This window comes from Gordionus sp. m RMFG-2023, chromosome 4, assembly GCF_954871325.1.
Source record: "Gordionus sp. m RMFG-2023 chromosome 4, tfGorSpeb1-WG-v2, whole genome shotgun sequence".
Classification (NCBI taxonomy): Eukaryota; Metazoa; Nematomorpha; class Gordioida; order Chordodea; family Parachordodidae; genus Gordionus; species Gordionus sp. m RMFG-2023.
The window spans coordinates 26,516,473-26,530,397 of NC_088778.1; the positions used below are offsets into that span (position 1 = coordinate 26,516,473).

General features: G+C 26.2%; 1 protein-coding gene across 1 annotated transcript; it reads right to left on the reverse strand.

Moving 5' to 3' along the window:
* Nucleotides 1-424: 424 nt before the first annotated feature.
* Nucleotides 425-13,683, reverse strand: LOC135928526 (FAS-associated factor 1-like). The gene is made up of 19 exons (XM_065464985.1): nucleotides 13,596-13,683; nucleotides 13,485-13,553; nucleotides 13,352-13,438; nucleotides 13,105-13,288; nucleotides 12,965-13,059; nucleotides 12,817-12,908; nucleotides 12,051-12,150; nucleotides 9,963-10,049; nucleotides 9,625-9,741; nucleotides 9,070-9,247; nucleotides 8,341-8,404; nucleotides 6,584-6,665; nucleotides 5,740-5,894; nucleotides 4,053-4,189; nucleotides 3,436-3,524; nucleotides 2,790-2,870; nucleotides 2,470-2,559; nucleotides 1,186-1,404; nucleotides 425-625 (listed from the first exon to the last, which is right to left on the reverse strand). Exons 1-19 carry the CDS (start codon nucleotides 13,629-13,631, stop codon nucleotides 539-541), a joined length of 2,049 nt encoding a protein of 682 aa, XP_065321057.1. The 5' UTR covers nucleotides 13,632-13,683; the 3' UTR covers nucleotides 425-538.
* Nucleotides 13,684-13,925: the final 242 nt, after the last annotated feature.

A 13,925-nucleotide genomic window follows, 5' to 3' on the forward strand; every position in this document is an offset into this window, starting at 1 on the left:
TATGTACTTATTATACATAACATGTAAAAAGAATTATTATTTTTTTGATAAATTGATATATTATAAAATAATATTAGTCTAATTATTAATTTCTTCTCAAAAAAAAAATTTATTTTTACAACTTATATAAGTATATATTAGAATTTTTGAGTTTATTTTTTTTAAAATTTTTATTGTACATGCATCATCCTATTAGAAATAACCAGAAAAAATTAATTATATTTTTTTTCATTTTTAAAAATTAAATATTTTCATATGCAAAAAAACAATTGGAAATTTTTTTTTATTATTAAATGCAATAATAAAAAAAATATTATATATAAATAAGTAACAATACTTATATATATATCATCTTATATATTTTTTTAAAAAAAATTAAGAGTTGTAAAATGTATATAATATTATTATATTGGATATATTTATATATATAATCTTATCAAATAAAAGATATCAAAATATTTGAAAGCGACGGTAATTTAATTATAAATAAGAAACATTTTTTTTTTATAAATGATAATAATATTGAATTAAAATAGGTTTATTCAACCCTCTCGGTTATAGTTAGGGAAACTTGAGGATAAAGATTATGCGTTTTCAGGGTTTCGTTGGGGTTTAATTGCGATATCTTTAATTATTTTTATAATAATAATAGAAATTATAGAAGTAGTAATTAACAGAAATTTGAGGTATAGGCCGAGGCTCCTTTCGTGGTGGAAACGGATTTCCGGTTCGTCAAGAGTCAATCTCATTATATATGACATAAATGTTTAACAGTTACATTTTTAGGGACTGATCGAGTGGCATACAACTATGAACACGTATATCATTTTTAATAAGATTTACTTTCGATGGATCGGATGCCCGTCTCCACTATTAAAGATGATAATATCTAGACTGACGATTTGATTATATTCATTAAAATGTATATCAATGTAAAATCAGCTGGTGGCAAGTCATTTTGGTTTCCTAATATAAACGATCATATGGGAAACAAAAAATGGTGTGTCACTTATTGTGTATTGACGCTTCAAAATGCATTTAAATAAAGGGCATTAGTCTAGGTAAATACTATAAATGCTGTCGATCTAAATACACCTATTTATTAATTTATTTATTTACTATCGTTTAAATAAATATTGGAAATCTAAAATTCCTATGTGGTAAAATTTAGCCTCCTTTTTTTACATCGAACGTAGGCCAATAAGTCATGTAGCTGTATTCTTTTTGGTCGAATCCTAACGAGGCTATATAATTTAACAGAATTTCCAACTTTGTGCTGGCCAAAAATCTTCTTTGAAACGTTTTGCTTTGGTTTATACAGCGGATTTTTATAGTGGTTACGGGCGATACGCAATCCTTGGGAGGTTCTTCTGGTAGGCTATCAGCTAAGGACATTTTTATTGCCTTTTATTTTTATGTTTATAATTAGTATATAAAAATTGGAATTAAATTTTTAAGTTTATAACATTTATTTATGGTAATTTTGTCTCCTTTTCTAATTTTTGGAATTTAAAAGAAAATTATAATTTTTTTGAAGTTTGTTAACGTCGGATTTCCATTCCCTCAAACATATATTATTAAAATAAAATAAATCGGCATTCATGATCTGATACGACACAATTTAACAGCTGATCAATCTTTTTTAAATCTGTTTATAAGATCAATTTTTCTTTAATAATATTATTTTTAATTCTATTCGTGATAATAATCTAATTTAAAAATGGATCTCATAAACAAATTTTAAAATCGATCAGCTGTTAAATCTTATTGGATCGGATGCCACTATGATAGTATGGAATAGGTATTTTTAATGATTGGCTTTCAACAGCCGATACTACTTAAGGTTTGTGACTCTGCACGAAACGAAGTTATTGAAATTTTGGTTCAGAAATATAAGCCTATTTCCTCCGATTTAAAACAAAACTCTTGGAACAGAGTCAGATATAAGTACTAGTGATTTGCAACCGAGCCAATTTGTCAAGCCCAGCCCGAAATTTTTAAAAAAATTGTCTGCTGTACGTATTTTTTCTATTTGTCTCGAAACTGAATTTATTTAAACATTAAAAAAATTTAATATTTTTTAATTGTAAAAAAAATTTAATATTTTTTAATTGTAAAAAAAATATTAAAAATATATCCAATTTTTCACAAAATTATTGAATATTACATTTAAAAATTTAAGCCCGGCACAACCCAGCCAGAATTTTTTTTAAAATATTTAAGCCCTAACCGAAATTATATTTTAAAAAATAGTTTCGGTGCAGATCTCTAATAAGAACTAAAACAAACCTTTCTTTAAAAAAAACAATTCTTAAAAACTTCAGGAATCTGGAACTGCCTCCATTAAAAAAAAAATTCAAAATGAGAACCATTTTTTTAAGTCCATTTTAACAGCCCAAATAATAGAACATATATTTTCACGAAAAATTACTTAAATTATTTTATAAAGATTAAAAATTGGTTTTTAACTTCTTTCTCTTTCATCTTAAACTCGTCTTCTTCCTCCTTAAGTTTTTGGATCAGCTGTTCCTGTTCGATTTCTTTTACGCGAGCTATTTTCTATATATAAATAAATTTATAAAAATCACGTTTCTCTAAGTCCAAAGCATGTTTAAAAAAAATTAACTCTTTTTTAAGGAAATCTAGATTTAAAAAGTTTTTAAATATTTTACAAATATATTTTTAATTTTTTTTTTTGATGTGATGATCAGAGCCTTATAAAAAAATTGAGAAAGAATTTAAGAATATTTTATTTTTTAAGCAAAAATTTTTTTTAATGGAGTATCAACTTTGGCTTTATCCGTTTCAAGTGACAAACGATACGCCTCATCTTGTTCGCGTTTTATATTTTCCCTCGTGTCTCTTTCCATCTTTAAAACATTTTTTTTTAAAGTGTCAAAATTTTCGGTTTATAAAAAACTTAAAAAAATAAGTTGATATAAATTATATTTATATAAGATCTCATTTATAACGAACGCCTTATATTCAAGCTTTGCATTATTTTACGCTATCGATATCACAGCTGCTTCTTCATAGCGTCAATAATTTTAGATATATAAGTCGGAACATAAGTTTTTCAAATTTTATGCGCTATCATAACGTTCCATATTTATAAATTATAATTTATTTGCTTGTAAATAATGCAACGCTTGAATATAACGCGTTTACTATAAATGAGGCCTAACAGCCATTCTCCTGATGCAAAAAAATGATAATGTTGAAATTGTTTATATAATAGTATTTCTCATTGCAATTTTGAAATATTTTACAAGGCAAAAATACGATTTATATATTATCTGATGGTCGAAAGGTAACCGCACATGACTAATCTTTGGAAAGATTATACTATGTTAAAAATATCTTTATTTTTGTTTCTAATAATTTGGGCAAAATATTATGATATCAAAATTTAATAAAAATTAAAATAATCCAAACTTCTTCTTGTAGAGATGATTGTTGATTATTTCTAAACATGTCGACCGAGTGGATCAATGTGGTCATTAAATCTTCCAAACAAGTGCTTCCTAATATATTTTAAAGAGCAAATTTAATAATTAATATTTACTGTTGAGTAACATTTTCTTCAAAAAAAAAAGCAAGCGATAATTTTTTTCCAAAAGAGAATTTTATCGTTTGGTTTTTAGGTGGATAAGTAAGTCCTATAATATGTTTGTCTAGGAAATGATAACCTATTCTTCAAATAAATTTCCTTCTTCCTTTTCTTACCCAATGTGTATATTATTACGTATCAACTTTACCACCTATGGAAAGTTAGGCTGTGTTAACAATAGGACCGATACATGATTTAACAGCTGCTCAATTTTAAAAATCTTTTAATGAGATCAATTTTTCTTTATAAAAATCAATAATTCTTTGCTTAGTATGAAAAGAATTAAAGATAAAATAAATATTAATTTTAAAAAAATTGATCCCATTAAACATATTTTAAAAATCCATCGGCTGTTAAATCGTATCGGATATCACTATAAATCCAGCCTTATATTTTAATACATTTATTGCTCACAAATCAAATTGAACGTTCTTCTTTTTACCTTTAAAAATGTTGAGAATATCAAATTGGCCTCTGCATTTTTGAAAAACGATAAGGCACGGGTATTCGTTAACGTTTGTGGTTTTTAGCGTGTTTTCCAAGATTTTGCCGAATTTGATCGTTGTTATACGTAAAAATCTAGCATTTCATTTATTTGTATTTTAAATAAATGATTTTTATCCTTATAATAATCAAAAAAAATCTGTTTTTTTTTAAAAAAGTTGGATTTTTATCTGGCATAAGTATTATAAGTGTGATTTATGCATGAAATTTATATCAACTTATTTATTGCGATATCTTTATTCATATATTAAAAGGGCTTACGTTAGAGCTGTCCGATTCTCAATTTTTATCACCGATTCGATATTCAAAATATTTTCTAAAAAACGGATCCAATATAAAAAATAAGAATATTCTGATTCAATTTTTTTTCTTAAATAAAATAATATTAAATAAGGACATATTTTTTTTATGTTACTTTACAGCACTACTAAATAATGATATTTTAATTAAAAATTAAATAAATGTTGTTTTATAATTATATATTCAAAAAAAAATAATCATTCAGATTTTTTAGCATATAGCCAATGACTCTTTTTATCGTTAAAAAATTAAATAACTTAAAAAACAATGGTTATTCCCAGCCTAATTTTATCCATTTTTAGAAAATATTATGCTCTATTAAAATCTCTTCTTTTTTTAAAAAAAAATTTTTTTTAAGTAAGTGATTCAAGTGTTATTTAATGATTAGGTCTCTCTCTGTCATTCATATTATTGAGTAATCTCTTATTTTTATCGGTTTTTTTCGAATTAGGAAAGAGGCTATCTTTTTTTTTTTTAGCTTTGATCAGGTAATCTCCGAAACTTATTGAGTTAGAGCCTCAAAAAATTATAAATCCGCACAACATATATAAACATCATGCAAAGTCATTCGGAAAATGAACCTTTTTTGATCGAATCTAGGAAAATTCCACGGAAATAAAAAATCCCCGTTTTTTAAGATATTAAAAAATTTTAAATTAAAAAAAATATGAGAAAAAATTCCTAATAAATATATCCATGGAATAAAAATCCTCAAATAATATATTAAAAAATTTTGAGAAAATCAATTCCGTAATATTATTTTCTAAGAATTATTATTGGGGATTTTTTTCTCCGGGGAATTATTTTCCGCTTACCTTTTTGATCGATTTGTCACGGAATAGCCCCTTACATCGCGATATGAATAAAATGGATCAATTTATAAATCATACCTTCATATTTTTATTAACACTATAAGATCGATAAGTTTTACATTATTATGTTATGCGAATGCTAAAGCCCTGTACTGAATATATTTATGCGGTCCGACCCTCGCACGCCCCTCTCCGGCCCGTTTATTATCGACCGATTTAAAAAATAATAAACCGAGTCGGTTCTACACCCGAATTGGGATAGGCCCGACTCGGAGCTTGTCGGGACTAATTCCAAAATGGTGGTAATAACTAACGAGGCCACTGAATAAATTATTAGAAAAATGTAATCCTTTTTCTTTTAAAAGTGGAGTTTCAAGGATTCGAATTTCATTGTTTGAGTCGAATCGGGCCAGATTTTAATAATTAAATCCCTTCGGTTCGAGCCTCTTGGCTCGATAAGGCGAATTCTGGTGTGCATGAGGGGAAGGGGGGGGGGAGGTGGTAGTAACTTACAATTCTTTGTTAGATGTGTGGGTAACGTCCCAAGGCCATAATATAAAATTCGCGTTGAGGTAGTTGATAACCGTTTCGGAGCATAGGTTTAAACTGATAAATATGTTAGATAAAATGCTTTTTTCGTGGTGGAGGTATACAACGAGTAATTTGCGCTAAAAAAAATTCGTATTTTATAGAGAATACATTTAGAAAACAAATTTTCTCAAAAAAATGCTCAAAATATTATATCGCGAGGCCGTGCCTTGATTTGTCTTCTATTTCAAACTTATTTCCGTTTAGCCGAACGTTGACATCCCATTTTGGTGTGTTTTAAGTTTATTAAATAAATATAATTTTTTTTGGCACAAACAAAACAAATTATCGTTACCAATTACTTAAATCTAAATAACCCTTTCTTTTTAAGGTTTAGAGGAAGCTATATAGACAGTTAAACAGACGACTGTTTTGAAAAGGCGACTAAATAGAAAACTTCTTATAGAAAACGGCTAAACAGACAACAGACGACCGTTTTGAAAAGGCGACTAAACACGACTGCTTAGAAAAGACGGTTAAACAGACAACAGATGAATGTTCAGAAAAGATGGCGACTGTTTAGAAATAAAACAAACTAGGACACGGTCTCAGTTGTATTTTTTTTAAAAATATATTAATCAATATACAAAAAAATTGGCATGAAACTTTTTTTAAAAAAAAAATTTATGATATCGCATTTTAATCTCTTACTCGATTTGAAAAGATATTTTTTTAGGTAACAAAATGAGATACTCTAACAAGCTAGTAAATTATCATAATATAAAAACAGCTCATAATTTTATTATATTTGTTTTTAAGTAAAAATAACTTCTAATATGGGAAGGTTACATGAGGCATCCAGGGCGTGTTGCATAGTTCCGATAAAGAATTGCGGATGCGTTTTCCCGTATCTTAATTTTTTAAATACAAATCAAAATTTTTTTTTATCTTTAGTAACAATTTATAACAATTATTATAAAGCTTTCTACAATCTTATTGTACATGCCACATAATATTTCTTTTAGACATTGTTAGACTTAGAGATGGTACTATTTACCCCCTATGAAAATAAAAAACATGTTTCTAATAATTATTAATATTCAAGACCTATAAAATCAAGATTTGCAAGTCGGTCAACTGACCGGTCAAATTCAGTCAATTGATTGGGCGAGTATTAGACCTGGTCAAATACTCTAAAAAAATCTGAAGAAATAAAAATACAAATATGTTTAGAAATGCCTTTTACAATGTGGTGATGATCAAAATATTTCAAGTGATATCATATATTTTAAAAGCAAAAGCGGCATGTTAAATAGCAAATTATGTGGAAAGCAGTAACTTCCACAAGAAATAATCAGATTCCGGCCTCAAGTTAGTGGAATAAGGTTTCCCCACCATGTCTGTTAAGATAAATGGCATTTTACTAACAATTCCTAGTTCAATTCTTAGGAAAGAAATTGGCCAATTTGGGGTATTATTCTTACTTAAAAGAAATCGATTGAAGATCTCGGCAAGAGGAAAATGGATTAAAAAATATTGAATATGAATCAGGACAAGACCTTGCCATGGAGAGAGCGGAAGATAAGTTATTGAATGACAAGGAATTTAAAAAATATTATAAAATTAATATAATAGATTCATTTTACAATTATATATACATATATATATAAAGTTAATATTGATTTTAAAAAAACATTAATTTGAATTTGTCCATATTTGACCATTCATATAACAACACTGTAAATAATAGACTACTTTTTTCTTTTCCCACTCTGCAAAAAATATGTCACTTAAGAGACTTTGCAATGGGACATTAATCTCATTAATAAGTTAAAATTTTTATCCATGCTTTAAATAAATGATGTGGAATTTACTCTATCGTCGGCTGAGGAATTATAATTTTGTTAAAAGGATCGATTTTTAAAAATGACTGACCCATTATTTTAGCCATAAAATAATTAAGAGTCTGGCAATTTAGTTCATAGGTGGCAGAAAGATTTGGACATTTGCTAAAAAAAATCTAGATTGCGTAATACTATTTTGGCTAAGATCTTGATTTAAAATCGGCTAAATCAAGCCGCTTAACAAAATTAATTATAATGCTCGATATCGACAATTAAAAAAAATACTAAAATAAAATAATTGAACATATCAATTCGGAACTAATCAATCAAAATATTAAAGACCAAGTCATCTGATATAAACACGGCCATTTTTAAAAAATTGAATCTCATTTTGTTTAATTTTATTTTTATATTCTTATTATGTTCAATAAGTGTTCAGACCAAAATTAATTTTTTTTTAAAGAATATTTAAAAACAAGACATAATGATATATAACCAAAAAATAAGCATTCATTCAAAAAAATTTTTTTATCACTTATAGTATAAGGCATGTAAAATGGGGGGAAAAGGGGAAATGGAATTACCCGATTACTTAGAATATATACCTTGAATAGATCTAAAAGTCAAACTTATAGTTAAAATATTAGTTTAAATGGGCAAATACAAAATTTAATAAAATTTTAATTCCCGTTATAAAAAGGTCATTATTTAAAAATTTAAAAAAATATCTTATATCAATTACCTTAATTCGAATTGATTAACGAAATGAATCTGTCCTTCCACCACGTCGATAGTATTCGGTAAAACTTTGAGTATTTTTGGGGAAAAAATAAGTTTTCATAAATTAATATATATATGTATATATATTACATATTTTTATCTGCATATTTTTTGCTTTATAAATAAGAATATATTATGTTGGGATAGGTTCTAAATCGCTAAAACAAAAATCGCTAAAAATTGGGAACATGGTTTATATCTCCTAGAAAATTCCTTAGTATCTAGTAATATTAATTTCAAATTTACTTTAAAAATTTTCTAGGAGATATAAACCATGTTCCCAATTTTTAGCGATTTTTGTTTTAGCGATTTAGAACGGGAACGATATGTTTTAGGTGATCAGCTAGCATATAAATTAGTGGGAAATAACACGATGGCCAGCAAAAATAATTTAATCGTTTTTCAAAAAAATATTCGAATCGGGTCATTATACCCCATATTAAAAAATTTGTTTTAAGTGGGGCTTTACAGGACTGTCGCGTAATTTATATTAATTACTTGAGATTTACATAATTTTTTTTTTTTTAAATAAATAATAATTACAAAAGTCCTTCTAAAAATTTCGTATTTTTTTCTATCTTATTATAGGCCAAATAGAATTTACTTCTTTCTTTCCATCCTTTTTTCTTTTCCTTCTATGAATACACAATATATAATAATTAAATAATAATTTTTTAATGTCTAAAATTACTTAAAGGTTGTTGGTTGGACAGCTTGAAGGAGGAGCAAGGGGCATCGAACACACCAAAATTATCTGAGCTATCGAGGAACTCTTCGTCCCCTTCACCTTCTTCTTGTGTCTCATGGATATTTGAGAAAATTTTCGAGGAGGTCGGGGGTGGCAGATGAGCTATCATCATAGGCTCGTCCTAACATGATATTTTTTTATATTCATTGTTTTTTAAAATATATATATTTAGGAGTTATACTTTTTAAATGGATATGTATACAGTTACATAGCCTAAAAATGAATCTATACAGATACCAAATTTTTGTATCTAGATACTTTAACAACTCTGATATTTAACCTAAACTTACTTTACTTTAGTTTTAATTCCGTTAATTTCTTATTTTAAGGTCTACCTTAATTTTTGAATATAATTTGTAAAAATACTGCTCATCTTTTTATCTTCATATATATCTTTCTTCCGCGTAACTTACCCTACTTAGCAAATGATACCTGAAAAAACTAAATAATATATATAATGAAAGTGTATATTTATTCAATTTTTAAATGTAAACCAACCTCGTCCACAGAGGACCTGCCATTAGATGTATGGGATAGTAAATTGCTATCGCTAGCTTTATTGAACACTTCAAAATCTTGCGTAGGAAAATTTATACCGGTTTTATTTAGGGTTACCTTGCAAAATAAATTATAATTTTTTATAAATCATTTGATTTTGATCATCAAAACTTAAATAAATCGTGAAAAGAAAATGTAAGATAATGAAGAAAGGTATCTTAAGTGCTAAAAAAAAAGTTAATAAGTTATAACCCTTCAAGTAAACAAGAATTAAAGTTCGAAGCCAAAAAGCTGATAATAAAGAATTTTTTAACAAAAATATATATTTGCCGAAATACCGAATCACTGATAATTTCGAAAGGAAACCCGATCCATTCCTGGTCTTTTGTTGGGATAGATGACATCTCGGCGAACGTGTCTTTTAACTTTTGTGCAATAGTAGGATACATATTTTTTTTTAAAAAAAAAGAACATATTTAGAAAGATTATTAATTTTATAAAGGCAATTTTAACCATAAATTATATTTTATATATCACCATCTTTTTTGTCCTTTTTCTTCTTCTTAAATCCCTCTCTTTTATAAATATTGAGATGGTAAATTAGTAAATAGTTAAACTGAGTTTAGAAACCGACATTAGAACATAAAACTGGGTAGTGTTGTAAAACAGCTCGTTAAGCCAATTTTTTAAAAAAGGTGCGTAATATTTTCTGGAAAAAAATATTGAATTAGCTCATTTTTAAAAATCGGCTCAAATCGAACGGTTTAACAACATTAGACATGGAACTAGAATCAACTGAAAGCCATTTTAAAATATCCAGGCATCACTCGGGAACCGGTTAGAACCAAAAATGCAAGTAATTTATATACATAAACCAGTTTAGGGGGGATAAAGTAAGAGTTACGATACGACATGAAATGTTGGGAGCATGACGCGAAGAGCGGAAGAAGTGATCGATGCACTGCATATAAGTCATATAGATGTGTGTGGCATACAAAAGACTAGATGGAAAGGTAATGGCGCAAGAATGATTGGCAGGACAAGTAAAAATTTCAGAGAAATGGTTGGATTAAGTGTTAACTAATGCCCCGGAGTTAATAAAAAATTAAAAATTTTTGGTTTTTTTTTTATTGAATTGATTTTTATTTATTTTTAAAGTATAGTTAATATAAATTTATTTTTCTATCTAGTTTTAGCATATTATATATATAGTTGATAGATACTGATTGTGATTTTTGTTTTTATTTCACGTAAATTGATATATGGGGTAACCCAGATATTTACCTAGAAAAGGGGGACATGTTATATTATTATAGTGTATTATTCATATTTATCTATATATATAATAATTGAGGTGAAAACAAAAATAAATATGAAAAAATTTGATTATATAATATTTATTTTTTTTAAAAAACAAAAAAAAATTTATCATTTTAAATTTTAGCTTTTTTACGAATTTTAAAAATTCGAAAATTGTATTATTGGAATTTAGATATATAATAAAATAAAAATAAAAATAAATTTTAAAGTGTCTAAGTATCTATAGTCAGTCATAAAAGAAAAATTTTAAATGTCCAAATATCCATAATCGGTCATAAAAGCTATAGGTCATCACGGCAGCACTTTTATGACCGACCATGAATATTTAAACACTTTAAAATGTTTCCTTTATGACCGACTATAGATACTTAGACACTTTAAAAAATTTTCTTTTTATATTATTATATATCTAAACTCCAATAACAAAATTTAAGAAATTTTTAAATACAGAAAAAAAACTAAATTAAAATAAAAAATAATAATATCTTTATATAATCAAATTTTTTCATATCTATTATTTATCCCAAAAAATATAATTAATACAATTAGTTATTTTTTCTCATGTTTTTTCCATATGATATGCCGTGTTTGTCTAATAAAATGTCTCATTAAGATGAATGCATTAATATTTTTGAGAAAAGGGATCAGATAGGAAAACTAATAATTCAAAAAAAAAATGAACAAATTGTTAAAAATAATTATGAATAAATTTACCCTTAAAAATGGGTAATTCTCCTTTCCATCCTCATTATCTTTATCACTTTATATTGACAAATCTCATTTTATAATAAGTTTTAATATATATTTAATTATTTATTTTTTTCTTCTTAAATTCATAAATAATGAATACTTTAATACATTACTTAATTATAATTAAAAATTCATATCGTGTTGCCATGCCACCAAGTGTAATATGCAGGAGGTGTTGGAGTGGTCAAAAATCACTTCAGTGACAGACTTGAATAGTGGATGAACCACCTTTTTAAAAATATTAAGGGCTAAAACTCTTATGTTATAATCTCTGAGAGGGGGCCTAAGGTAGCAAAAAATTGTTTATGTTTAAAAAAATCTCAATTTTTTTAAATATTCAATGTATATATATATACCTCTTTTATAGTTTTGTCACCCGGCATTTGTAGAGTGTATTTTTGATCTTTCCAGCAATTCTTTATGTAAAGTGTGTAAAGGCGCTTGGATTGGGATTCACTGGAAAAACAAAAACAATAAAAATACATTTGAAATATGGTAATACATTTAGAATTTTATTGAAAAAGGCAAAAGGGAGTCTACATAAAATATATTAGTAATTATTTTGAATAGGTCACTCTCAATCAAATATAAATGATCATTTCAGTATTTAAGGAAAGAGGTAGGGATCTCAATCAAATATAAATGATCATTTCAGTATTTAAGGAAAGAGGTAGGGAGGGGAGGGGGGTGATATTTATAAATGGGATTAAACTGAATACTTCAAATCAAAAGTTTTTAAAAGAACATTGAGAAAGAATAAAAGTATAAAAAAAATTTAGGCACAACATGGGTAATTTTTTTTTTAAAAAAAATCAAAATTTAGGGTCCAGCTCAGATATATTAAATATTAAAATATGACCTGCCCAGAAAGTCTCTGACATAATTATTTTTCAAAAATAATTTTAATTAAAAATACATTTTCAAAGTCTGTTGTCTCAAAATTATGAATAAGATATTAATAAGAAAACTTTGACCCCTCCCCCCTCCTTTAAAAAAGAGAGTAGAATCATAACTAATTTATTGAGGTCATTGAGAAGGAGAGTATTTTATCTAATATAAATGATTGTATTATGTTTTAATTTTTATTATTGTAAATTAGTTTTAGAAATGTTAAGGGAAAACTTTGAGGATGGTATTTTCCCAGAGGTCATATGTGATAATTTTGAAAGTTGTAAATTATTTTCAATTGGCAAGGATAATGATGATAATATAGTCTAAAAAAATTCAATATAGATTTTAATATATCATATTTTTTTTAAAAAATACATACATAATTAAAAACTTTCAGATTATTATACCACCCAGATAAATATATTTCTTTTGTGGGTATTTTAAATCTTTCTTCTATATATTCTTTAAGTTTGCCTGCAAATAAAGTCATATATTTAGAAGTGTTCAATAATTATCTACCAACAGTTTGAGATTCCAAAACTTTTATAACTGAGGTTTTATCTTTATAAGTAATATTAAAAATTAAAATTTTTGGCCCCATATTATTTGTATTCTTGGTTAAGGATGATGTGTTTATTAAAGGATTAACTTTATGACTAGATGACGAATTGGCTGAATATATGTTATTTAAGGATGTGGTAGCCTAATATGTTAAAATAAAATAGTAAATAAACTAAAAATGATGATAAATTTTTTTTTAAATTACCTGACTAGGAGATATTATAGATATATCATCGCCTTTATAATTTATATCAACAATATTATCATTTTTCATAGCAGAGTTAACTGCATCCTATAATGAATTAAATATAATAATAAAAATGAATAAGTATATTTACGATTAAATTCCATTGATGATCTTCTAAATATTTAAATGCTAATCCGACATCTTCAATACCAGTACAAGCCTTAAAAATAAATTAAAATATATAAATTTAAGTTAATCTTACCTGAAAATCGGCAACAGTGTTATCTTTGCTATTCATTATCTGGCATTATAAATTTCTGAGAAATATTTTTTTAGGGATAGATATTTTTTATCATATGAGCTTAAAAATCAAGGATAATTACTAAATTAATAAATATTTGCTAAACAACGCCAAAAATGATTAAAATATAGAATTGAGAATTTAATTTAAAAATCATTAATCCTTCTAATATTCTTTTGTTGGTTTCATGTTCATAAACATATAAAACTAAAACATACTTATCGTATTTTTGACTTTTTAAGGCTTTGATTCTCCTATGCATAAGCATAGGCAGAGTTGGACACCGCGAAT